Source organism: Podarcis muralis, chromosome 17, assembly GCF_964188315.1.
Source record: "Podarcis muralis chromosome 17, rPodMur119.hap1.1, whole genome shotgun sequence".
NCBI lineage: Eukaryota > Metazoa > Chordata > Lepidosauria > Squamata > Lacertidae > Podarcis > Podarcis muralis.
Window position 1 is genome coordinate 15,768,473 of NC_135671.1, and position 27,904 is coordinate 15,796,376.

At 43.9% G+C, this 27,904-nt stretch overlaps 1 protein-coding gene across 2 annotated transcripts in view; it reads left to right on the forward strand.

Annotated features, from left to right (window-relative positions):
- The window catches only part of SUSD1 (sushi domain containing 1), a 41,539-nt gene that overhangs the window by 2,249 nt on the left and 11,386 nt on the right, over positions 1-27,904 (forward strand). The window contains exons 2-12 of one of the 2 annotated variants that reach the window (XM_028712374.2): positions 661-792; positions 3,578-3,733; positions 8,198-8,350; positions 13,607-13,783; positions 14,087-14,269; positions 15,420-15,599; positions 17,685-17,776; positions 19,678-19,864; positions 21,420-21,508; positions 23,274-23,460; positions 27,309-27,402. In XM_028712374.2, coding sequence (XP_028568207.2) covers positions 661-792; positions 3,578-3,733; positions 8,198-8,350; positions 13,607-13,783; positions 14,087-14,269; positions 15,420-15,599; positions 17,685-17,776; positions 19,678-19,864; positions 21,420-21,508; positions 23,274-23,460; positions 27,309-27,402 — 1,630 coding nt within the window. The remainder of the gene's footprint in view (positions 1-660; positions 793-3,577; positions 3,734-8,197; positions 8,351-13,606; positions 13,784-14,086; positions 14,270-15,419; positions 15,600-17,684; positions 17,777-19,677; positions 19,865-21,419; positions 21,509-23,273; positions 23,461-27,308; positions 27,403-27,904) is intronic. The other variant, XM_028712376.2, reaches the window with a different exon arrangement.

The window sequence follows — 27,904 nt, forward strand, 5'->3', positions numbered from 1 at the left end:
ATAATGAAGGTGCCAGGCAAACTTCCCTGGAGAGAGCATTCCAAAGACGGGGAGCCACTGCAGAGAAGGCCTTGTTCTCGGCTTGCCACCCTCCAGACCTCTCAAGGAGGGAAGGAGGGCCTCAGAAGATAATCTCAGAGTCCGGGTAGGTTCATATGGAAAGAGGCGGTCCTTGAGGTATTGCGGTCCTGAACCGTTTAAGGCTTTATAGGTCAAAACCAGCACTTTGAATTAGGCCTGGAAACTAATTGGTAGCCAGTGTAGTCGGACCAGAATTGGTGTAATATGCTCAAACCGTCTTGAGCAACCTGGCCGCTGAATTCTGCACCAGCTGAAGTTTCCGAACCAACTTCAGAGGCAGCCCTATGTATAACACATTGCAGTAATTATTACTCCTTAGCTTTTTGTGGGAATGAGCCCATCCAGGCCTGTTATCTGGATAGAAGAAGGCTTGTGTCATTATGTCTGCCTTGCTTCTCTGCTCCTTAGCTCTAGAAGCACATGGTGCTGGTATGAGAACTAACATTATATTGTGTACCTGTGTTGCAGTTATACCTGAGTGTGATTCATTGGGAGGCTGAAAATGCCCCAAATATTAATTGTCCAGTGCATTGCTAGGTAATTACCAGTCCTAATTTACAGTGCTTTTTTTTTTAATAGATGCCACAAGTGCTTTACCTTCTGACGTGTGCGCCACTTGCCATGCTAATGCCACATGCCAGCAGCGAGATGGCAAAAACGTCTGCACCTGTAATTATGGATTTGTGGGCAATGGGAGGACTTACTGTCAAGGTAGGTGGACATTTGTGATTCCTTGCAACTTCACAAAGGCATGTGTGGAATAACAATTGAACTGTTACAATTTAGGATTTGTTATAATAATGCAAAGGCCAACCAGGGGTGAATGGCGTGACATACTGTTGCTCACATAGAACTGCTCAGATATACTCCAGATATTAATAATATGCCTTTACTGAACAAACTGACCCCCATGAAGAGAAGAAGAAGAAGAAGAAGAAGAAGAAGAAGAAGAAGAAGAGGAGGAGGAGGAGGAGTTTGGATTTGATATCCCGCCTTTCACTCCCCTTCAGGAGTCTCAAAGCAGCTAACATTCTCCTTTCCCTTCCTCCCCCACAACAAACACTCTGTGAGGTGAGTGGGGCTGAGAGACTTCAGAGAAGTGTGAATAGCCCAAGATCACCCAGCAGCTGCATGTGGAGGAGCGGAGACGCGAACCTGGTTCCCCAGATTACGAGACTACCGCTCTTAACCACTACACCACACTGGCTCTCAATCGCAGCTTGCAACTTTCAGTTTGCTCCACTTCTTCTCTGTGAAAGTTTGTTCCCTTAAAGAGATAGACACACCTACTAGAACATAAACCTATATATGTTAGAGTTTGGCAAGGCAGGTTTTGTGATGTGGGAAGCTTGCCCCACCAGCACTACCCTGGCATGCTAGGTTGTCTTCACAGATAGGCAGTGCCGGATTTACGTATAAGATAAACAAGCTATAGCTTAGGGCCCCACTCTCTTGGGCCCCCCAAAAAAATTAAAAGGAAAAAACCCTCAATGTACATTTCCAAAAAATGGGACGTAAAAAAATGGGACGTAAAAAGTGGGTAAATCCTCAGCGCCTAGGGCTTGCCGATCGCATGGTCGGTGGTTCGAATCCCCGCGGCGGGGTAAGCTCCCGTCTGCGGTCCCAGCTCCTGCCCACCTAGCAGTTCGAAAGCACCCTAAAAAAAGTGCAAGTAGATAAATAGGTGCCGCTTTCTAGCGGGAAGGTAAACGGCGTTTCCGTGTGCTGTGCTGGTGCCGGCTCGCCAGAGCAGCTTCGTCACGCTGGCCATGTGACCCGGAAGTGTCTCCGGACAGCGCTGGCCCCCGGCCTCCTAAGCGAGATGGGCGCACAACCCTAGAGTCGGACACTACTGGCCCGTACGGGCAGGGGTACCTTTTACATTTCCAAAATATAAGATAAAAAACAAATAAAATAAAACCTACATACAGTTAGAGCTTAATAGAAGAAGAAGAAGAAGAAGAAGAAGAAGAAGAAGAAGAGGAGGAGGCTCTCAATAATTAATAATTAATAATCTTAATAATTATTTCACTATTAATATACTTTTAAATTGTATTTCGGTTCAACAATTGCTTTGATAAAATACCAATTTTGTTATGTGCAAATGGCTTTAGATACCTATTAGGTCCATAAATTAGGTTCATATAGGATATATTCAACACAAAAAACAGCGACAGTTTGTTGTTGACAAAGGACATATTAAGGGCCGCATTACCTTCAGTAGCTTAGGGCCTCATCAAACCTAAATCCAGCCCTGCAGATAGGACCCCCACAGGGGCTCACAGTAAATTGAGTGAATTATCTGAACAATTGGTTGTATACATCTAAGTTCTACTTAGAATAGACCGACTGAGACCAATGGACTTCGGTTAGTAATGTTCATTAATTTCACTGGGTCTATGGTGAGTATGGCTGAAATAGTCTTCTTCCCAAAACTACCCCGAGCCGTCGATGTGGTATGGGTGGGTGTGACAAAAAAATTTCCACACTGGGTACCACTTGACCTTGCTATGCTTCTGATGGAATCAATTCTCTTTTAACAAATTCTCTTTTTAATGATGTATAGGTGGTACTTAACCCCAGTAAAACTAGCAAAGATTTACCACAACAGTGATAATCTTTGCTGGAAATGTAAAGAAAAAGAAGGCACCTTTTTTCATATGTGGTGGACCTGCCCCAAGGTGAAAGACTTCTGGAAGAAGATTTATAATGAATTGGAAAAAATGTTGAGATATACATTTATTAAGAAACCAGAGGCCTTTCTTCTTGGGATAACAGGTCTGGAATTGCCCAAGAAAGATGTTAAATTATTTTTGTATGCCACGACGGCTGCTCAAATTTTACTAGCTAAGAACTGGAAAATACAAGAATTACCAACTGTGGAAGATTGGCAGATGAAAATGATGGATTTTTCAAAGCTAGCTGACCTGACTGGAAGAATCCGCGACCAGAAAGAAGAGGAATACCAAGAAGATTGGAAGAAATTTAAAGACTATTTGAATAAATATTCTAATATAAAAAATTAGAAATCACTTGAAAGTACCAAATAGGCCTATGATTAAAATAGGATTTACTAAATAAATGGGGTTTAGAAAGTAAGAAAAGTGAATTAGCTAGATAATAACTGGAAATATTTTGGTTTAAGAATGATATTGGAAAGCTGTTACATACAGACACAAGGAAATTCAGAAGGAAGGGAATGGAGGAAGTCAACCAATATGTAAATAAGTATGGGCTTTTAAAGGATTAAGTTAGCTCTTATTGTTTATCTCTTTTATGGTGGTGGATAAGATGTTTATTGTACTGTTTTATTGCACTCCCCCCCCCCTTTTGTGTTATCTGTTCTGTTCTGTTGTTCTGTAATTGTGGTAAACTTAATAAAAAAAATTAAAAACAAAACAAATTCTCTTTTTAAATGGTAGAAAATAATTAGAGAATAATACTGATATTTAATGGTTTGCTTTAATCTCTGCAATTTTTTTTAATGTTTCGTCAGACAAAAACGAATGTGATATTGGGGCAAGCAAGATTTGTGGAGAGCATGCTTCATGCCACAATACACAAGGAAGCTTTTATTGCATTTGTCTAGAAGGCTTCCAGGCTTCCAGTAAAAACAAGATATTTATTCCCAATGATGGCACAAAATGTATAGGTAAGTACAGCAGCAATAAGTCATAAGGAATTTTTACTGTTTTCCTTTATGTTCTTTTTAGAACACACACACACACACACACACACACACACAGACACACAAACACACACACACACAGAGAGAGAGAGAGAGAGAGAGAGAGAGAGAAAGTTTTAGTTTTCAGCTAAAGCTGTTTCTCTCTTTAATGTATGTCCTTTCCACTACTTGAGCATGTCTAAATTGACACTTTTCATTTTCAAAATTGCTGGGAGCTGTAATTGAGGAAGATCAAACCCATATTTCCACATAGTTATGTAGGAGAGGGGGAATTTTCTGCTATATATTTTTGGCAGAAAGTATTTCATTTTTAGAAATGCATTGTTTCATCAAATTAATAAGATACAGGAATGACTATCATGCTGATTAAGCTGACAACTAAAATATATACCAGTCAAATCTAAAATAAAAGTTGTAGTTATTATTATTTTTAACTGATTTAGAGAAGCCTTCATTCCCCCACCTCCAAAACCTAATTAATGTTCAGGGAAGGGAATATTTCAGTCTGCAATAGATTTACAAGTTTCCCCGTAAAAATAATTTCCAGGTAAAGCTTTGAATTTGTTGCAATATATACATCTAAATCACATCAAATGTGCTATATTACTGTAGTGTTTTTTCATGAGACAATTGGGAAACTGTTCAGATCCATGCTTTCTAAGGCACAGGACAACTGGAAGTGTGGACAAACCTTCTGTTTGCCCTACTTGCTTCCCCTGGGAAAACCAGCTCTTTCGTGCTAAATCGGAGCAAACGTCACTCCACAGGAAATCCAATTGATGTTTGCTCCGGTCCAGCAGTAAAGATCGGATTTCTACAGGAGAAAGTGGCAGGACCAAGCGAGAGTCTGCATGAGCCCTTATGGACTCTGGAGGCCCCAATTCAAGGCTGGTGTTGGTTTCTGTCACCCAGGCCTCTTGTGCTGCTGGTCTGACAGATCACCCCAGCCCCTCTTCATCATAGTCCAAGTCCAGGCTTACTGTTCTACATATTTTGCATCTGTTTTCTCCCACAGCTGATAACATAGCTGTTGTGTTTTGTACTCTGATATCTGAGGTCTTGAGTATGCAAGCTCATGGTTGTTACTTTCCAAGTGGGAAAATTGCTTCAGTGCTGCAATATGTACGTGTGCAGATGTGAGAGACTGACTTCTTGAAGGGCACTGTCAGGGCCGCCTCAGGTCCCAGCTCACAAGAGACCAACGCCAAGTCCACTTTATATACAAAAGTCTTTATTGAAGTACATTGTTTGCTCCACAGCCGAGGCGCGCAGCCCCACGTCTGTTACTCTTAGACCGCTGAAGTCCCCTCTGAATCAGTCCCGCCTCTACACCAGTTTAAGAGGCTTGTGCTGGTCCACCTCTTCCTGTCCTTTCTTTTCCGCAGGGTCTTTCTGCCCCCCTGGGTTCCTTCCCTCCTGGATTCCCCTGACGCTGAATCCCCAGACGCCTGTTCCCCCCTCCTCCGTGCTTTGGGACCAGGCTCCTCCTCCGGGCTCTCCGCATTTCCGCGCGCCTCCATATTTGAACTTGGCGCGCGTTCGCTACCTCTGACCTTCCTCTTGACAGTTACACTACTCTCTGTACTACTCTCCGCCCCTTCCGGCAGGACGTCCTGCCCCGATCTCCTTCCCCTCTCTGCTTCCTGCTCTGCTTCGTCTGTCACACTGGGAACTCCACCCTCTTCACTCCGTTCCGGTGGGGAAGCCGGCCCCGATCTCCAACTCCCACTCGGGGTTCCCCTGCTGCTCCCCTGCTCCTGACGAGTCCCCCCTGTGGCTCCCCTTGGCCTGACCAGGGGCGCCCCCTTTTGGGAATCCTCCGATTCAATTGAAAGACTCATGGAAACCCTCAAGTCATTGTCATCCTCCTCCTCCTCGTTCCGGGATTCTTCCCCCTCGCTCTCAGTCTCCTCCCTCATCTGTGCCTCTCTCCCTGAACCCCTGACAGGCACGTAGCAAATCAGTGGCAGGGGTAGAACTGGGGCGGAGGAAGGGGGTGCCGGGGGGCCAGGTTGCCCCAGGTGTCACCACTGAGGGGGGTGACAAAATGCCAGGTGGCACTCACCGCGGGGCCTGCAGCGCACCCAAGCCACACGTCTCTCCTGGGAGTGATGCGGTGGCTTGGGCGCCCCCAGGCTCCACACTGCCCTAAATGGTCCACCCTCCCCCTCCCCCTCAGCTGTAGGACGGCTGAGTGGGAGGAGGCAGGCAGACTCGGAGCCTCCTGCCCCAGCCGGCCCCGCCCCCACACGCACGCCGCCCCAGGCGCCCCATCGGCTTGCTCCGCCACTGACAGGGGTAGAACTTGAGTCCAAGATTTCCTGATCTAAGTCCAGCTGGTGCCTTTCCTCGGATCTCTTTTCTGGCTTTCCATCCCCTTCCATACCCAGTGTTGCCCTTACCTTTGAAACTTTGGTGTGAGCTTGCCCCAGTCTTATCTATTGACATGTCTCTGATCTGTTGATATCTCCAATTACAGCGACCTAAAAGTCCCCTGCTCTCTTAAATAGCCCTGCCCTTTCTTTTAAAAGATTTTTATTAAGGTTTTCGAAATATTACAAAAAGAAAAAGAAGAAATACAAAGTAAAAACAGTTAAAAACAATTCAATCTTTCCGTGTCTTATCTCTCATTTGCCTGTTCCCCGGACCTCCTCACACCTCCCTTTTTTGTATCCAGTTCAATTAGTTGGTTCAGCAAATCCTTTCCCTCTTTGTTTTTATCCTAATCTTTAGTCTTAATATATTATAACTTTAAATTATCACCTGTTAACAATCCATTTTTGCACATCTTTTTAACATTACTGCTGAAAACCACTTAACTTCAATCCAATGTCATTCTAACATTCATTAATTTTGCAGTATTTCTGTAAATAGTCTTTAAATTTCTTCCAATCTTCTTCCACCGACTCTTCTCCCTGGTCTCAGATTCTGCCGGTCATCTCCGCCAGTTCCAAATAGTCCATCACCTTCATCTGCCATTCTTCCAGGGTGAGTAGCTCTGCCCTTTCTCCCTTGCACCCCCTTCTCCAAATACTTGCTTACTGCCATCCTCCTCTTTTTCTCATTTATTTATTTATTTGGTTTTCCAGATTAACATTTTACAGTCACATATCCAACATGCAACATAAAAACAAGATTCCAAGGAATCTCTTGCCCTCCCCTCCTCCCCTTTGTGGGTCCTATTGTTAATCATCTCCTCCTGCATCTTCTATGATAATCCAAAATCTTTTACATCTCCATTATGACCAAAATTCACCATTAAACTACAAGTGGTATTCCATCCTACTAACGATTTTAGCTGTTTACAATGGTTTTTATGATAAAGTATAAATTTCCCCCATTCCTTATTAAGATTTTGGTCTTCCTGATTTCTGATTCTTCCGGTCATTTTAGCCATTTCAGCATAATCCATCAATTTAATCTGCCATTCTTCTCTGGTAGAGACTTTTTCCTCATTTCTTCCAACAAGTCTTTGGCTTAATTCCATAGTCTTCTTATCATTTGAAACTAAGGGCAGGATTCCCCTAATGAGACACCAGCAGCACAAAGTATTTCTGCTTGTGCAGAGGGGCTTCTCCCCACTGAACCCTCCAGAATTGGCTCTGGGGGCATCATGAGCAGGGGTGGAGGAAGGGGGTGCGGTGGGGGTGGATCACCCTGGGTGTCTTCGCTGAGGTGGGTGACATTTCCCGCGACTCCCAGCCTACCCGGAGCTGTCAGGGGAAGGGGGGAGCTGCGCCGCTTTGCCGGCTGCATCCCCCCTTCCCCCTTCATTTTGACAGCTGGGGGAGGCTTGGGAGTTGCGGGCGGGTGGTGCGCCGAATGTCCGCCATCGGAGGCTGGCTCTGCCCCCATGGGGGGCCCACTCGCGCCACTCTGTGCACCCGAGTGGCTATCCCATGCCTGGGAGGGCACCCTCCACACCCCTCCCCCTTTGGGAGCATGCCTGCCCTGGGCAGCATGGGCATATGCTCTGCCGCTGATCAGGAGAAACCCCACAGCAGCTGGAAGGGACGGGGTTTGTTCCGTCGGGCAAATTGCAATGCTTGTGTTCACAGAACAGTCATAATATTACAACACTGAATCCCACCCTTAGTCCATATTCACACACCCCGGTTATACTTCCCTCTTCATTTCTCCCCTTTCTTTTCTTGTTTCCCTCACTCTTGAAAGCCCCCTGACCCAAGACCAGTCATTTTCATGTATGTTATAGTTTAAAGCACCATGTGTGGTAGTTGCTCAGAGCAGGCCCACCGAAATGAATGAACATGACTAAGTTAGGTCCATTAATTTCAGTGGGGCAGCTTGGTGCTAGGTAAGCTCTAAACAATAATTGTGGCTGCATGTTGGCTCTTGCCTGCCACCGGGTTCAAAATATTTGAAGTAGTCTTAATAAAAAGACGGTCACAATTGTATTACATTTTCTAGATCTTGATGAATGTGGAATCACAGGCATCTGTGGCCTTGGAGGACGATGTGTGAATACGTTAGGAAGCTATGAGTGCTACTGTATTGAAGGATACCAAACAGAAAATGGAGTGGAACCATTTCATTCGCTTACAGCAAATACTTCGTGCAAAGGTGAATGCTTGTATTTTTAAAAAGAGTACAGTTTTAGGCTCCTTTGGGTATTGAAATACAAGGGGAAACATGTCTGTATGCTCTGCCCAATTGTGCAGTAAGTGGTAAACCCATCTTCCAGTATTCTAGCTGATGAGGCACCGGGATGATTGACAAGCACTCAATTCCAAGGTTGAATCCCTAGTACAGTGGTACCTTGGTTCCTGAATGGCTTAGTTGTCAAACAAATCGGCTCCCGAACACTGCAAACCTGTAAGTTAAGTGTTTCGGTTTGCGAACGTTTTTCAGAAGCCGAACGTCTGATGTGGCTTCCGCTTGAGTGCAGGAAGTTCCTGCAGCCAATCGGAAGCTGCGCCTTGGTTTTCGAACGGTTTCGGGGGTCGAACGGACTCCCTTAACGGATTAAGTTCAAGAACCAAGGTACCACTGTATTAATATTTAAAAGGACGACAGAGGCTACAGGACTTGAGTGTGAGACCCAAAGAAATGCTTCCCGAGAATGTAACACTGGGCTAAATAGATCATCTATTGATAGTAAAATACTTCAGTGTGGAGCAGGAAGTGATCACTTCAAGATCTGTTACAAGAGAAAGGCAGGTGATGGAGAAGCAGCTATGGGTCTGTGATTCAGCACATGATTTACATTCAGTGTTGCATCCATATGAGATGAATACATCCCTTCTCCTATGATTAATCGGTGATATAAGGTATGAATGAATTAAAGCTCCACCTTTGGGTTCTGTTGCAGGAAAACCAGTACCCTATCTTTCTCTTACTGTTGTTTGTGGTGTCTGCACAGACGCGAGCAACATCATTCTTAAAAGCTTGCTGCTTGAGATGAAAAGCTGTTGTATTCATTTTCTTTTACATAGCCAATCCTGCAGGTAGAACTGAGACATTCACAAGCAGATTCACAGTGCTGTAAAATGCTTTATGCTGCCTGTTGTAATTTACCATGCCTTTTGCTCATTTTATTCCTGTATTGTAAACATGTAAATTAAAACTGAAACAATATGATCCCTACTAAAAACAAACTGTACTTTCTGAGCTGCAGCTACTTCATCAGGCTGCTTTTGTTCATTTTATCATTTCTTCTTACTGATTTGTTACACTTGTACCCCAATCTTCTTGCAAGAAACTTTGGTATTGTGTTCATTATATTGTATTGTATTATTTCAGTAATTAATTTTTACCGCTCTGTTTAGCTGAAAAGAGAGTGGCTTAAAAAAAAATAAAAATCAGTAGTAAGATAGCCTCTGCCCTCAGGCTTAAAAGACCTGAAATGCAAAGAATGAGAGATGGGGTGGGAGGAGGAAAAATATATATCCTTATGTACTAGTTTTTTACGTTAGAGATATTATAATGACCAGCTGTGATGAAAAAGTTCAGGGAGCTTGATGGAATGGTTGCCACTAGGTGACAGCTGCGGAAGGCTGAAAGGTCACTTGTGGCAATATCATAGGCCTCTCAGCAGAGGTGGTAACATAACTCTCCTTCTTTTCTTTACCAAGGCAGTCCTTGGTGTAGTGGTTAAGAGCGGTGGACTTGTAATCTGGTGAACGGGGTTCGCTTCCCCGCTCCTCCACATGCAGTTGCTGGGTGACCCTGGGCTAGTCACACTTCTCTGAAGTCTCTCAGCCCCACTCACCTCACAGAGTGTTTGTTGTGGGGGAGGAAGGGAAGGGAGATTGTTAGCCGCTTTGAGACTCCTTAGGGCAGTGATAAAGCGGGATATCAAATCCAAACTCTTCTTCTTCTTCTTTCCCTCTGCCTTGTGGTCTGCAGTAAAACAGCATAAAAACAACCATGTTATGCGCTGCTAACAATAGAAAGGGTAGCAGGAAAGTCTGTCCTAGATACGACTCAGAAAAAATGTAGCTGCGCCTACACCTACAGGCCCCCTGCTTTCTAATTTCTGTTTTCTGGAGCAGTTTGGTTTAAGACATTGTCGCTTGTGTGTTGTACGAGTGTCTGGGACCCTAAAAAGAGGAAGAACACACAGAATTTAACTGCCAAGTTCTGTCACTTTTTTCTCTGCGAAAATGCCTAGCACGATAGTTATCTCATGGGAAAATATGTAATCACAGTGACTTGTGTTTTCAGGGGGGAAATGTAAAGAAATGAAAGTAATAACAGCAGCACTCCTGCAAGAGTCAGGAGCTTTTACCACTTTGCCATGTGGAGTTGGCATAATCTTTGGATGACTCATTTTAAATAAGATAGCAGCACCTCCTGAGAACTGTGCTTTGGCAGTCATCGTAATAATATAGTAGAAATAATCATTATAATAATGATCATAAAAAGGCAGAATACTTCAAGGAGGCTATATAATTGCTTGAGTGCAAGACTCGTTGTACCAGCACACAGGCTTTTGATGAGCCATGCCAGTAGGTGTGCCAGCACATTTCAAAAGGCGATGCTATGCAGGCATCGCAGTGGTATTATGGCAACATCGCAGGCAGGCGTGGAAATGTTTTAGAACTGCGGTGAAAAACATCCAGTGCCTCCACCAGGTACCTAATTCAACCGACTCAGGGCTTATGTAAAGTATGGGATTTTAGAGAGATGATGGTCCCATGTGCTGCAGCATGGGCCTATAGGAGCTGATAAAAGAGGCGATAGTTCCTGCCCTTGCACTAACACTGATCTGACCTAAATGCCACAAGATCATGGCCACTGGTCCCATCACCTCCTGGCAAATAGAAGGGGAAGAAATGGAGGTAGTGAGAGATTTTACTTTCTTGGGCTCCATGATCACTGCAGATGGTGACAGCAGCCACAAAATTAAAAGATGCCTGCTTCTTAGGAGAAAAGAAATGAAAAAACTAGACAGCATCTTAAAAAGCAGAGACATCATCTTGCCAACAAAGGTCTGTATAGTTAAAGCTATGGTTTTCCCAGTAGTGATGTATGGAAGTGAGAGCTGGACCATAAAGAAGGCTGATCGCTGAAGAATTGATGCTTTTGAATTATGGTGCTGGAGGAGACTCTTGAGAGTCCCATGGACTGCAAGAAGATCCAACCTATCCATTCTTAAGGAAATCAGTCCTGAGTGCTCACTGGAAGGACAGATCCTGAAGCTGAGACTCCAATACTTTGGCCACCTCATGAGAAGAGAAGACTCCCTGGAAAAGACCCTGATGTTGGGAAAGATGGAGGGCACAAGGAGAAGGGGACGACAGAGGACGAGATGGTTGGACAGTGTACTCGAAGCTACCAGCATGAGTTTGACCAAACTGCGGGAGGCAGTGGAAGACAGGAGTGCCTGGTGTGCTCTGGTCCATGGGGTCACGAAGAGTCAGACACGACTAAACAACTAAACAACAACAAAGTGCAAAAGTGTCAATCTTCTAGAGCAGTTAGTAGGCAGAGCTGGAGATTCACTAAATGGGCTTTGAAATCTCAATGTTTTCTTGTCTTTGTTTTCTGCAACATTTATTTTATTTTATTTTTTAAAAAGAGGCTTCTGCTAGAGGGCAGTTTTGAGCAGAGAGCAGAGATGTGAATGGGAAGAGGTGCTTAGCTTCACCTGCCATTTCTTTGCTACAGATTATCCTCATGTTCCTCTCATCTTTCAAATTAGGTGTTTTCCAGTGGTTTCAACCCATTGGGGAGAGAAAGCTGCTTGGCTTTGTGATTCTGAGCAGGAAAATGGATGGGAAAGGGTTTCAGCACTCTTCGCCTCCGCTGCTTTTCAATTTTAAATTGCCACATCACAAAACTGCTCCCATCCCCCACCCCCTGCCCAACCGGTCCCAAAAAAGTATGGCATCAAAACTATAAGCATCCTCATTAGTTCCTTAACAGTATTGTTATGGGTTTGCAGGAGGGCAAGGATCTTCTAAAATTTCTGGGTGCCAGTTCTCCCCATAATGTCTGAAATCAGTAAATGTGGGATTTGGTCAATGGATTTAGCAAGGCCTACAAGGGACGCGGGTGGCACTGTGGTCTAAACCACTGAGCTTGCCGATCGGAAGGTCGGTGGTTCGAATCCCCGTGACGGGGTGAGCTCCTGTTGCTCGGTCAACCTAGCAGTTCGAAAGCACATCAAAGTGCAAGTAGAAAAGTAGGTACCGCTCACGGCATCTCTGTGCACTCCTCTGTTTTCGCCAGAAGCAGCTTAGTCATGCTGGCCACATGACCCGGGAAAACTGTCTGCGGACAAACGTCAGCTCCCTCGGCCAGTAAACCGAGATGAGCGCTGCAACCCCAGAGTTGTTTGTGACTGGACTTAACTGTCAGGGGTCCTTTACCTTTTTACAAAAGTCAAGCCAGTTTCCTCAGGAGACTGACTTGCGAGAGGTGCCATCAAAGAACAAAACAGGCGATGGCATAGTTGTTACCCATCGGGACATTCAGTGGCAGACAGGAAGTGAGGTGGAGTCCCTCCCCCAGCTTTGTGCCAGTTAGCAAAAGCCAATAGCAGAGCTGGGAGGGGGAGGTTGCCAGGGCTACAGGGGGTGTGATGTCACCACAGAAAAAAGTGTCCTTTTTGCATGAGGCTCGGGTTGTGTTTTAGCAAGGGTTTTGGGAAGAAGAAGGGTGGAGAGAGATGCCATACAGGCTGAGGGATAGACATGGTGTGTGTGTGGGGGGGGGGAGGCTCAGAGATGGTGTTTGGGCTGTTTTTGAACCCAATGGTGTGCTGCTGTCGGGAGCAAGCCCCACGCGAGTTGCGATGCTCAGAATCCTCTCACTATCCAAGCTCAGGTGTAAATATGTGCAAATAAACCATATTTCATAAAGGCGCTACGGTCTCCACCATGCCTCATTTTCCTCAAAGGAAACACAAACTTTGATTAAATGCCGAGATCCCTGGAATCTTTCGCTGCTCAGCAGAGATTGGAGTGGCTGGCAACAGTAAAGACATATAAATGTAGCAAAATGTGTTTGTAAATTCATGATTTAAGCAGCTGGGGTTGTCTCAGTTCTGTGTTGTGTACCCTAGGGCTACATACACACAATATATTTAAAGTACATTTTTCTCACCAAAGAATCCTGGGTACTGTAGTTTGTTGAGGGTGCTGGGAATTATAGCTTTGTGGGCTAAGCATCAGTTCCCAATATTCTTTGGGATGACGAATGTGCTTCAAATGTGTGATTAGTGGCGGCCATTGTTACTTTAAGAAATTAGGCCTTGTGTGTTCTTTCTATGAGGAAAGAACACTTACAAATAATAGATTGTCGTTACAAATCATAGAGTGTCTTTGCCTTATAGTGTCTTAACTTATTCTCCTCCCACCCGCTTTGGTACAGTTGTGGACTGTGGGCTCCCACCTTCCGTTCCAAATGCATATTCTGCAGTCAACAAAACAACTTATGGAAACAAAGTTGTTTATACTTGCCAGCCTGGTTATGTCATCGAAAGTGGAAATTCCACTGCAGTTTGCAGTTCCAGCGGACAATGGAAGGAAGCTGATTTTGTATGCAAAGGTAAAGAAAACAATTAAAAAGCTTTAATGATTGCAGCATTTATTTCAACAAAGGCTATTTGTTACATTAATTGTAAGCATATCTTAAAAAAATTAGGCATGCTTAAATCGCAAGGAAATCAAAGTTTTTATAAATTAAAGTCAATGGGACTTAAGTATATAGTTAAATGGTTCTCTTGATTTCATTTGGTCAAAGTGCTGCTTCACAAAATACTCAGCAGCAAATATTTTACTGATAAATAAATATTAATGGGGAAACCATTATCTTAATAATGCTGTCATCTTTCTCTTTCTTTCCCATTAGAAATCGACTGTGGAAAACCAGAGTGGTTTCCAAATAATACAGATATTATCTGGGATAACAGAACAACTTTAGGAAGCAAGATATACTATAAATGTAGGGAAGGATTTCAGTCCTTTGGAGAGCATAATTTTTCCCAATGCACAACATCTCAGAAGTGGGGAAACATCACTTTTGAATGCAAAGGTAAAAATATAATCTGTAATCTACATTAAATACGCTCATTATTTATGAATGAACACCACCATAATAACTATCCTTTGTGAAGAAGAAAAAATGTTTTCCTGAAAATCCCAGGGTTCTTACCTCTTCTTAACAATGGCAAAATGATTTTTAGGTATCTTGACAAGTACTAGAGGTTCAGGGTCAGACTAGTTGAGATGCTAAACAGCATCCCTGGAAGAAGCCCCACCTCTCACCTGCTCAGATGGCTGATTCTTGGTTTACATTTTCTATTTGGTTATGGAAATTGGAGAACACGGTATACGAGGCACGATGGTCATATGCCCTGTATTGAGAATTTTTTTATGGCTGATGTTTTACAATATTTTTATACATGCTGTAGCTGGGGAAACCCAGCCAGATGGGCGGGGTATGAATAATACTATTATTATTATTATTATTATTATTATTATTATTATTATTATTATTATTATTATTATTATTTCATATTCCCAGTTCTATCCCATTGCTGCTTGACAAGAGGTTTATTATTTTGTAGTCAGGTATCTACCATATTGGGGACACAGGTGGCACTGTGGGTTAAACCACTGAGCTTCTTGGGCTCGCCGATCAGAAGGTCGGCGGTTCGGATCCCCGCGATGGGGTGAGCTCCTGTTGCTTTGTCCCAGCTCCTGCCAACCTAGCAGTTTGAAAGCATGCAGTGCTTATATTTGGGCCAATATGGTAGATTAAAAAGGTAAGGGGACCCCATTAGGTCCAGTCGCGGACGACTCTGGGGTTGTGGCACTCATTTCGCTTTCAGGCCGAGGGAGCCGGCGTTTGTCCACAGACAGCTTTCTGGGTGATGTGGCCAGCATGACTAGACTGCTTCTGGCGCAACAGAACACCGTGATGGAAACCAGAGCGCACAGAAACACAGTTTACCTTCCTGCCACAGCGGTACCTATTTATCTACTTGCACTGTGTGCTTTCGAACTGCTAGGTTGGCAGGAGCAGGGACCGAGCAACGGCAGCTCACACCATCACGAGGATTCGAACCGCCGACCTTCCGATTGGCAAGCCCAAGAAGCTCAATGGTTTAGACTGGGATGACAAAAAGTCTAGACGACTGCAGTTGCATTTCTGAATTAAAACAGCTTCTGATCCCATTTAGAAATAAAATGTGGCAAACCTCCTGCCATACATCACTCCAACATGATATGGAATGGGATATCAAAGCCGGGAAGCCTTGTGGAATACAGATGTGTCAAGGGTTTCTACAACACGAGCATGAAAAAACATTCATTCTGTACCAAAAATGGATCATGGGAAATCTTGGATCTAAGATGTGAAAGTAAGTGCATGATGATAATCCTAGCACAGACGTTGTGGGCAAGTTCTAACTAAGGGACGCTGGAGTTATTATTGGTGAGGGCACTATCCTTTTGGCAGGCGTCTACGGGTTAAGAACCAGAGGGGGTTGTTTGTTGGAATCTCCCTGGCTGAGGAGAAAGGGTTAAAGTGCTCCAGGTGAGAGTTAGAATATGAGTTATTGACTGGTGAGTTATTGACTGTTGGAAGGGTAATGGACCTTATTTGTGAGTGCACACGTTGCAATTGTTCTGGAATTCTTCTTCCTCTTTTCCATAGTGTTACCCTCTCTGTGGGTGGTGCTGTGGGTTAAACCACAGAGCCTAGGACTTGCCGATCAGAAGGTTGGTGGTTCAAATCCCCGTGATGGGGTGAGCTCCCGTTGCTCGGTCCCTGCTCCTGCCAACCTAGCAGTTCGAAAGCACGTCAAAGTGCAAGTAGATAAATAGGTACCGCTCTGGCGGGAAGGTAAATGGCGTTTCCGTGCGCTGCTCTGGTTCGCCAGAAGCGGCTTAGTCATGCTGGCCACATGACCCGGAAGCTGTACACTGACTCCCTCGGTCAATAAAGCGAGATGAGCACTGCAATCCCAGAGTCGGCCGTGACTGGACCTAATGGTCAGGGGTCCCTTTACCTTTACTTTACCCTCTCTGCAGGGGCCAGGGCTATAGCTAAGTGACAAAGCTCAGGCTAAATTCATTTCTTCAGGTAAGGCTGGGAAAGACCATTATCTGAAACCTTGGAGAACTGCGGCCAGTCCATGTAGGCAATACAGAGCTATATGGACTAGCAGTCTAACTTGGTTTAACCATCTTCCTGTGTTCCTAACTTTCATCCATTCTGTTGTTGGTGCAGATCTTGGGGATGGTATTGAATGGCCTAATTGTGATTGCAACAGGCGACGGGAGAATTGATGGTGGAAGGGAAAGATGATCCAGTTAAGGGGAACAAGGGCCATAAATTTAATGCAGGAATAAGGTACCCGTTGCTCCTCTGATGTTGCTGAATTCCAGCCTCCATCACCCTCAGCCAACATGATCAGTGCTTAGGGATCAGGGGAGTTGCAGTTCAATAATTTCCAGAGGACTGCAGGTTCACCAATATCTGGTTTCATAACCTACTTGCATGTGACAAAGGTCCAATCTAGATAGCTGAAGGAACTACTGAAATTGGGTATCAAACTGGTTCACTGATGAAGATTTGGGAGTTTCAAAAGGATTTTTCTTGTGTAAGATGGACTTCCGTGGGTGTGTTTGGCATTCTATCGCGCCCTACTGCTGCTTTCATATGTTTACGTGGAGGAAAGATCAAGAGAACAATCGCCCCTCCTTGATTCACGAAATCCCATGTTGATTCTATGCCACTTTACCTTCTCAAATTTTGATGTTTAACGGAACTTTGTTGTTGTTTAGTCGTTTAGTCATGTCCCGCTCTTCATGACCCCATAGACCAGAGCATGCCAGGATCTCCTGTCTTCCACTGCCTCCCGCAGTTTGGTCAAACTCATGCTGGTAGCTTCGAGAACACTGTCCAACCATCTCGTCCTCTGTCGTCCCCTTCTCCTTGTGCCCTCAATCTTTCCCAACATCAGGGTCTTTTCCAGGGAGTCTTCTCTTCTCATGACCCTCTCCCAATACTGTAGAACTTTCAGAGAGGATTCTTGAAGTTTTTGGAGCTCTGTGTTTAACAGAACAACAGTGGCATCCAGTGGATTTCTTTGTTAACAACATGCATGTGACAAATATAGTAATGATTGATCAAAACCGGGTTCAGCAAATAGACAAGATGTAAACTTAGAGAATATGAAGCGTTAGCAGAAGCCGTAACAGGTCTCATTCTAGAGCAATGATATGGCAGTTCCCTGTATTGTTGATGGAACAAGGTAAGTGGTGATGGCAAAGGATGGCTGCCCTTTCCCTGTCAAGTTGCAAAGTTTGCATGATGAAAAAGCTGGATTTAGATTGCAGTTGACCACTACTAGATCCTGCAATTGAAACAGCGACAAGAAGAAACTGGCTTTTACATGCCATTCAACAATGGGAAATGTTTTCGTTTGTTATTTTTGCAGAAGTTAAAGACTTTGTCGGTATTGCACTAAATAACTCTTGTTTGACGTGGAGGAGGCTTAATGGAAATACAGCTGTCAACGAGACTTACCAAGTGCGTGAGATATTTTAAATCTTTTTTGTACCAGAAAGATAAGAGGTTCTTAGCTTTCTAGTGGGGGACAGGCAGGTTTCTGTAAGTATGGGAGGATGTATAAACATTTTATTAAAATATTGCTAAATAACATCGGCAAATGTTTTTTTTAAAAGGATGTGATTTGATTGCTCACCGTTTCTTCTAGATGCCATAACATAGGAAGTAAAGCAGAAACAAAAAACTTCTGAGCTGCCTGGAAACATTTACAACTTGATAAATATATAACTGCTTCTTGATTGGCCAGAAGGGCTTCTGTTCTGGCCAAGTCAGCTCTGTCTTTAATGCTGATTAACTATCTTGGCCTGTCTCCTTTCCATCTCACAGTTATTCTGAGAGTATATACAAATCTACTGGTAAATAGGATTTGTGGAATGATGTCCGTAGGGTGCCTCGCCTGGCCGCCTTCATTACATATCCTTAGGTGCCTGGCAAAAACATTACTCTCCTCTCCTCTCAGGCCTTTGGCTATTTAAATAATCTATGGCCCTTTTTGGGGACGCGGGTGGCGCTGTGGGTAAAAGCCTCAGCGCCTAGGGCTTGCCGATCGAAAGGTCGGCAGTTTGAATCCCCATGACGGGGTGCGCTCCCGTTGCTCAGTCCCAGCGCCTGCCAACCTAGCAGTTCGAAAGCACCCCCGGGTGCAAGTAGATAAATAGGGACCGCTTACTAGCGGGAAGGTAAACGGCGTTCCGTGTGCTGCACTGGCTCACCAGATGCAGCTTGTCACACTGGCCACATGACCCGGAAGTGTCTGCGGACAGCGCTGGCTCCCGGCCTATAGAGTGAGATGAGCGCACAACCCTAGAGTCTGTCAAGACTGGCCCGTACGGGCAGGGGTACCTTTATGGCCCTTTAAATACAGTGTGGGTGTGTTATTGTGGGCTTTCGTTACTATGTTGTATATTTTTCTGTTTTTATATTTCAAATGGCTCTGTGATCAGTGTCGGATTTACGTATAAGCTAAACAAGCTATATCTTGGGGCCCCAATCTTTGTCCTCCCCCCAAAAAAACTAAAGAAAAAAAACCCTGGATGTACATTTCCAAAATATAAGATAAAAAACAAATAAAATAAAACCTAAAAATGCATTGTATTAACTGCAATTGCATTGTACAGGTTATAACACTTAATTTCATATTAATAAAGCTATTTATAATTATTAGTAGTTTGCATCATATATTTACACCTATTATTATTTCATGTTATAGCAAGTTTCTAAAGGCAAGATTATGAGTCTTTGTAAATTGTGTTTCTAAAGGAACTTCTGTTATTGCCCAATGCCATTGTGTTTGCATTATTAAGTTTGCTATGAGTAAAAAATCATTTTACGTTAGAGCTTAATAATGATTTCACTATTAATATACGTCTTCTTAATTGTATTTCACTATGAATATACTACTTCTTAATTGTATTTCAGTTCAACAATTACTTTGATAAAATAAATATTTTGTTATGTACAAATGGCTTTAGATACCTATTAGGTCCATAAATTATCATATAGCATATATTCAACACAAAAAACAATTTGTTTTTGACAAAGGACAGCTGGACATATAAAGGGCCCCATTACCTTCAGTAGCTTAGGGCCTCATCAAACCTAAATCCGGCCCTGTCTGTGATCCTCGGATGAAGGGCAGTATAGAAATTTAACAAATAAACAAATTTGTACCAGCTTATCTGTCTTGACTTCTTCCCCAAAGACTCATGGAAAAACCCATGTGTTAAAAGTGTGGCCTTTTCAAAAGGAACATCTCCGAAGTTCTCTGGGGAGACAAAGTGGATCGTTAACCAAGTTTGTATTATAGCTATGCCCTGAAGTTTTGTTTCTGAGAACTGACCTCCCTTTCGTTTCCCATGCAGCTCACAATGAGAATGTTAGGGAATGAATCGAAGAAAACTGTGGCTGAATCAAAGATTAGCTATACCACAGCCAAGGAGGCTATAAAGATATGCTTGGAGCTACGTCAGGATGCAAACTACAGTGTGGAAGTAACTACAGGATCCACCAATTTGGCTTTAAAAGTCCGAATAATGCACCCAGTAGCTGGTAGGTGCTGCAGTTTGGCAAATCATCAATACTGATAGTTAAATAGACTAGGAAATTTTACCTGAAAATCTTCAGTACTGGTGATGACACAAAACAGTGTTCTTAAACTGGTGGTTGATAATACTGAACTGGAGGCCACTGCTCATGAGGAATGGGCTAAGATTGGCTAAGATCTGGCTATGCATCTCGTTTGCAGCAGATCATAGCAGCAAAAGGCTGCTTTACTAAGAACTAAAGATGCTTGCCATGAAGGAATTGAATAAAAGTAAGACTGGAGATTCCAGTATAAGTTGCAATTTCAGCTGAATTTGGGGGAAACCACTTGAAGCATCCATTGTGTTGAGCTATTTCAATTGATTTGCTCCTTTCAAACACCTGAAAGTCTGTAATTTTTTTATAATAAACCTGATTTGCAATGAGGGAGTTGAACATAGCTGTCAACTTTCAGATTTGAAAATAAGGGATCAGCAGCCTCGAAAATAAGGGATCAGCAGCCTCAAAAATAAATCAGCAGCATAGCTGTCAACTTTCGGATTTGAAAATAAGGGATTAGCAGCCTCACCTGTCCTGGAGACAGTCTATGGGATATCTAGCAATCCGGGATAGCAGCGGGAAACAGCACTGAATTAAGGGAATTTCCCACAAAAAAAAGGGAAGGTTGACAGCTATGGAGTTGAATAATTTCGATTGCAACTGTATGCTAAAGATTCTGTAGTGCAATGGGCTGGTGAACCCTTGTGATAATGATTAGTGGATTGTTGTTGTTTAGTCGTTTAGTCGTGTCCGACTCTTCGTGACCCCATGGACCAGAGCACGCCAGGCACCTCTGTCCTCCACTACCTCCCGCAGTTTGGTCAAACTCATGCTGGTAACCTCGAAAACACTATCCAACCATCTCGTCCTCTGTCGCCCCCTTCTCCTTGTGCCCTCCATCTTTCCCAGCATCAGTGTCTTCTCCAGGGAGTCTTCTCTTCTCATGAGGTGGCCAAAGTACTGGAGCCTCAGCTTCAGGATCTGTCCTTCCAGTGAGCACTCAGGGCTGATTTCCTTAAGAATGGAGAGGTTTGATCTTCTTGCAGTCCATGGGACTCTCAAGAGTCTCCTCCAGCACCATAATTCAAAAGCATCAATTCTTCGGCGATCAGCCTTCTTTATGGTCCAGCTCTCACTTCCATACATCACTACTGGGATTAGTGGATTAAAACGAGCCAAAGAACCAAATTGGAAAGCTATATATAGGGCCTAGAGAGACTGTGTGCTTTGGACAAGGAAGAAAGAGTAAGGGAAGGGGCCAAAAGAGAGTTGGGTTGCAAATGAGGAATTATGCCAACTGTGTCTTCTGCAGTAGCATTGTGACCTGGCTACCCAAAAATAGTCATGGCAGTCAAGAAACAGGTGAGTGGGCCTGAATTTTTCTTATTGGATTTGCTCAAAACAGGCAGTTCTGATTGCAGGCAACTTCTTTGTGTTGTGTTACCTGTTATTATTAATAAAATACCAGCATAGCATAGTTGATTAAGAGTTTCTCTTCCCTGCCACACTTTTCCCTCCCCAGAAAAGAAAGCTGCATTCAGCAACATCTCCATATTTAATGACACCTGCATTAAATGGCAAAGAGAATCATCATCTGAGGAAAACTATGTAGTAAGTGATGTACAATTTCTGACTGCAGTGGGAAGTACTGGGACTAAATCTCATGTTGACATGCGTGTTTCAGAGTGTTGACAGCAGTGCAGTGTCCATCCCATTGTCACCCCTGATACAAGTTTTGCAGATTTTGGGTGAGTTTCAAAGAAACGGTTTGATCAGAGACAACAGGGATCTCTACTTATTCAAGAAAGTCAACAATGTCATTGTTACCAGGGTGGAGAACTGGGGCCTAGGGGCCAAATGCAGCCCCCTAGGTCTCTGTTTCACAACTGGAATTCTTCTCAGGCCACATCTGTCAGCAGCCTTCCTTCACATCCTCCTTGAGTATTTTTGCCTGGCTGCAGTGTTCCCTTGAACTCTGATAATGCCTCACAGTTGAAAAACATACCAGATATAACTGTTGTAGTGACTGATTAGGTAGTGTGTAGATTTGCAAGCAAACTGCTGAATTTTTGTGAGGGACTTGCGTGCCATACATTCTTATTTGCAACATATTCTGAGGTAGATCATGTGGACATAAGATTTCTGTATAGTCCCTTGTGTGTTAGCGCTGCAGCCGTGGAGATTATCTGCCCCCTCATTAAAATTCAGGCCCCTTTCCTGGAGTTCCATGGTGCTTATTACTCTTTTTAAAGCCAAAAAGCCTACCTAATGCAGAACGCTTTGGGGGAAGAGAGAGGGCTGTCAGAACTTCTTGATCTGAGAAGCAAATTGCCAGTCAACAAAACATGCAAACCTTTATATTGTGGGTTAAGACCAGTGCTGTTTTTCTAGAGAAAGAGGTGTCAAGAGCTAAGCTCCGGTGAGCTCCGGCTGGGGGGGGGGAAGCCCTAGTTAAGACCTTGCTCTGACAGCTCATAGAATGCTACGTTTGTCTTCACACAAAGCAGGCCTTCCCTCAGGACTCAAAATGTGAATCCTGGAAATCTGGTCAGGCTGGATGAACTTGCAGGTGTGACTCAGCCGATGATGCTATCTGAAACCTGGTCTGCACAAGCTAAAGAAGGAGGTGGGAATGAGATGGTAGAAGTGGCCCAGAGGTGGTCGAATGGATTGTACCATTTCAGACCAAAAGCAGGAATTCACATTTTATTAACAGGCCCCAACATAAAAGACTCTCTGCAAATACCAAAGCTAGTACAGCAGGAAACAGGTTGTTGTTTAGTCGTCTTAGTTGTGTTTGACTCTCCGTGACCCCATGAACCAGGGTATGCCTTGGAAATTATCACTTTCTTCTCAAAGCTCCTCCTTTTCTTGGCAAAATACTGAAGTGGTTTGCCAGTTCCTTCTCCAGGTGGATCACATGTAGTCTAAACTCTTGGCTATGGCCTGTTTGTCTTGGGTGGCCCTGCACAGCATGGCTCATAGCTTCTTGAAGTTATTCAAGCGCCTTTGCCACGACAAGGCAGTGATCCATTAAGGGGAGGAAACAGGTTAGGTTAAAGGTTAAAACACTTCTGTCCTGTTGTGCTAGTTTTCCATTTTCAGAGAGCACTTTACAATGGGGCAGCATTCAAAAGTGGTTATGCACTTCCATTCTGCATCATTCTGCTGCACATGTAAACCTGGCCTTAGAAGCAGGCACTCCCAATAGACGGAGGACATTCAGACCAGGCAAACGTAGTGTATTCTGCTTCCTGCCACAACCACCAAAACGTTTGCTTAGTGCACTTAAATTTAAGAGGCCTCACTAGCTAATAATATGTGCCAAATGTTTAAAGTGTTTCATTCTCATTTGGGTCGCACACTCCATTTGCAGCTTCAGATACAGGGCCTACGGTGGTATCAGAAACAATTCCGTGATAACATGACCTATAACTTCACCACAAGTTCTCAGACTCCAGCAGTGTGCCTTGACTTGCTGCCAGGCACCAATTACACCGTTAACATCTCCACAACAGATCTCAACCAGAGTGCTCTCATCTACATGAGAACCCCCATCACTGGTAAGGCCTTGCTTTGTATTTTTCTCCTAGTATTTTGACAAGGTTGGAAAATTAAAAGTGCAGGAAGTCACGTCAGTTGATTTTTATACCATCTGGAAGAAAGCCATAGAATTTACTACCTTTCGCTTTTCCATTCTTGGTAAGGAAGATCCCTTACTGGATCAAATAATTTTCTATGCCACTAACCCTACCAACACCACAGTGACTTAGAAAGCTGTAGAATATGAAGAATGAGGTTTGGTGCTTATATTGAGTCTTACTGCAGCAAAGGCACCAGCTCTTGCCATGATGGAACGAGAGCTACCTTTGGACTTGAGTACATGGGTAGAGCTGTGGTCTAAACCACAGAACCTAGGGCTTGCCGATCAGAAGGTTGGCGGTTCAAATCCCCGCGACAGGGAGAGCTCCCATTGTTTGGTCCCAGCTCCTGCCCACCTAGCAGTTCGAAAGCATGTCAAGTGCAAGTAGATAAATAGGTACCGCTCCAGCGGGAAGGTAAAGCATGTCAAGTGCAAGTAGATAAATAGGTACTACTCCAGCGGCATTTCCATGTGCTGCTCTGGTTCACCAGAAGCGGCTTAGTCATGCTGGCCACATGACCCAGAAGCTGTCTGCGGACAAATGCTGGCTCCCTCGGCCTATAGAGCGAGATGAACGCTGCAACCCCAGAGTTGACCGTGACTGGACCTAACGGTCAGGGGTACCTTTACCTTTACACCTAGATTCAAATACAGTCGTACCTCGGAAGTCAAATGGAATCTGTTCCGGAAGTCTGTTCGACTTCCAAAACATTCAGAAACCAAGGCGCAGCTTCCAGTTGGCTGCAGGAAGCTCCTGCAGCCAAATGGAACCCATGGAACCCGCATTGGATGTTCAGGTTCCAAAGAACATTCACAAACCGGAACACTCACTTCTGGGTTTGCGGCGTTCGGGAGCCAAAACGTTCCATTTGCAAGGCGGTCGACTTCCAAGGTACGACTGTATATGTTTTTCCAATAACCTGCTGATTGCTGAACTAGCAGTGATGATGACAGGAACATTTTGTTTCATGTGCCATTCTTGTTCACTTATGAATAGGGGGGTGAATGGGTGGGTGGGGATTCTCAAACAGCAAAAGAAGCTTGCTGATCCCTCCCCATTCCTTACCTCCCCTAATTTTGTTGCTCCAGCCACTTTTTGCATTCTGGGCTCTTTTCTGATATCAGAACCAGGAAGAGAGAAAAATGGTTGTAGCCACCAGCTGCAGGAGAGATGAGGCCCAGGAAGGAGAGGGTTCAAGTCTCCTCTCCTGTGTGCTCCTTTTACGCCTCTCACCCCTTGCTTTCAGGAGTGCCAACTAGGCCCTGTGACTGTGGCTGCCCGGGGCCGTGGGTGGCATGCAGCGTGCATGGCCCTGGCACTGAAATTTGTGGATACCTGGCCCCTTCATGGGGAATTTTTATGGGTGCTTGGGCAACCAAGACCCCAGGGAATTGGCACCAATGCTTGCTTTAGATATGAATGGGGTAGATATGTGAGTGGGCTTGGGGAAGTTATTGACTGATTGAATAGCTTCTCTGTATGGAACACCATACTGTCTCGGTCGTTGTTATGTTGCATAAACCTGAAAAAACATCCTCCTTTCTCATGCGCTGTGTGGAAAGAGGAGGAGACATTGCCATTTCTCATGCACTTTGTGGTTACTCTGTCTGCTAACCAGAAGAAGGCAGTCTTTGCAATTTCTTTACATTTCTCCACACTCTGTAATCATCCACTAGGTGAAGCTGTTTATCTTTGGCAGATAAATTGTTTCAGCGTCTTCAGCTGTTCCTTCCTTTGTTAGGATGAAACAGAGAAGTCCCCTCCCCCTTAATAACCTTAACTGCTCCCATCCTTCTTTTCTTCTGCCTGTGCACTGCAGCTGAGCTTAAAACATAAAACACAATCTAAATTTTTTATTCCGATTGATAGTCATGTGCTGCATTTGCCACATATTGTGGATAGTTCTATATTTAAAATAGCTGCTGCTGTTCTTGTCCACCAACTTGATATAACCATCTGCTGAATTATTCATCTGCCTGTATTCCAAGCCTTCAGAATTTGTGACTCACCAAGCAAAATTCATCATCATCAGCCATTCATTGTGTTCTTCCAGCTGCCTGATGTCCCCATCCCTCCCTCCATAGTTCCTACATTCCCAGGCAGCATAAACAGGAGATGTGCTGAGCTGGTGTTGGAACTATCATCCATGTCCAATGGACTGAGTTCAGCTTAGGGCTCAACCACGTCTTTGTTTGCCCCACTGCTTTCCCCTGGGAAAACCCGCGGTTTAGTGCTGAATCAGAACAAATGGAAACTGGGTTTCCTGCCGATTGCCGTTTGTGCTAAAGAGTGGGTTTTCTGACGGGAAGCAGTGGGGCAAGGCAGAACCACTCGGACTTCTGCCTAGAGAGCACAAGAGAGGCAGGAAATGGGTCAGATTTGTGCTTTCTAGGCACTAGTCAAGCGGAAATGTGGACGAGCCCACATTGCAAGGATGCACAGCCTGTGCTCGTTTCCTTTTGCAGTCCACGAGCAGGAAGCTTCCTTATTCTGTCTGCCGGTACCCCAGTCTTTCAAATTATTGGTGCTCTCAATTCAAATACCTGCTCTTTGGGTTATGAGAAAGGGATTGATGGGCATGCTAAACAAAGCCCTGATACAAGTTTTTGTAAACAGACACAGCTTTGAGATGTGGCAGTTTTGCAGGGAGACAGAGTGGAGTTTGTGGATGTTGAGGACGTGTGGAATCCTTTCTTCAACAGCTTTCCCCCCACCTGCAACTTTCACCATTGCATATCTTTTCCCTTCGCACAGAGCACTAGTTGTATGTTTACCATTGCAAACAGGGTGGGCTGATTTAATTAATGGACAAAGCTTAAAATATAGAAAAGAATATCTTTTTAGTTGTTTGTAGAAAAAGCAACATTAATAATTCCAGAATTGAATGAATTACAGAGATTTAGAAAGGGGTAAAAGGTAAAAGTTAAAGGTAAAGGACCCCAGGATGGTTAAGTCCAGTCAAAGGTGACTTTGGGGTTGGGGCGCTCATCTCGCTTTCAGACCGAGGGAGCTGGTGTTTGTCCGTAGATAGCTTTCCGGGTCATGTGGCCAGCATGACTAAACCACTTCTGGTGCAACGGGACACTGTGACAGAAACCAGAGTGCACGGAAATGCTGTTTACCTTCCCTCCGCAGCGGTACCTATTTATCTACTTGCACTGGTGTGCTTTTGAACTGCTAGGTTGAAAGGGGATAAAATATTAGGCAGGAACATTTAATTGATTCATCAGACCCATCTTTTTTTTTAAAAAAGCAACAATGTTTACTTACCTAAAAAGGTAGCCCAATTAATTGGGAGCAGAATCAATAATTTTAATAGATATACTTATAAAAATTAAAGATGGCACTCATAAGCCTTCAGTTTATTATCTTTAAAATGGATGGCAAATAATAGTTTTTTTAAAAGTATGTACAGCACAGTATAAATGGTCGTGTAACACATGCCTGAAGGGCTAACTTGCCCTGCTTGTTCCTCTGAACATCAGAGGCTTTGCCCTGGATTTCCCAGCCAGCTGAAATGCAGTGTTGGTCTGTGAGGACCAGGGTTGTGGCACCAATATAAGGAACACCCTTGTTCTGTTTTTTGTTCTGTTACTTTTTTGGTTTTTATCATAGCTGTTGATATTGCCGTGCATTTGATTTTGCAAGTTGCTCAGCTTTCTTTGTGAAGAAGACCAGGTTATGATCTTTTAAAAAAATAAATAAATACAAATTTAACGCATGAATAATACCATTGTAATAAGAACAAAATGTGGTTTGTTTTTTAGATCCACCATCTCCGGAAGTAGACTTCGTATCAGTACAAGGTTCTGCACCATTATTCAGCCTGAGGAAGGCAGAAGACAAAAATGGACCAATAAGGTCTCTGGATTTTTGCTACACATTTAAGATACTCCCCAAACACATAATACTTACACTTCAAACTTGATTTGCTTAGATTATTTTTTCCCTTTCACATTTCATTACAATTCAAAGGATTTAATTTCCTCCATATCTGGATTTACTTTCTATCACATATAGCTAACTGCTTTTTGACCCAGAGATGCAATAATCAACAAAAACACAGAATCTTGTGCCATGTATGCAAGATTTATACCCCTTACATTCTTCTTTATTTAATCTAGACAACCCCCCTCAGTTCCATAGCTGTAGTCTATTGATTTTGATCTCCATTTCATCATAAGTAAGTACAGTACTCATTCCGTGGGTTCATTAGTACAGTGGTACCTCGGGTTACAAACGCTTCAGGTTACAGACTCCGCTAATCCAGAAGTAGTACCTTGGGTTAAGAACTTTACCTCAGGATGAGAACAGAAACCATGTGGTGGCAGCGGGAGGCCCCATTAGCTAAAGTGGTACCTCA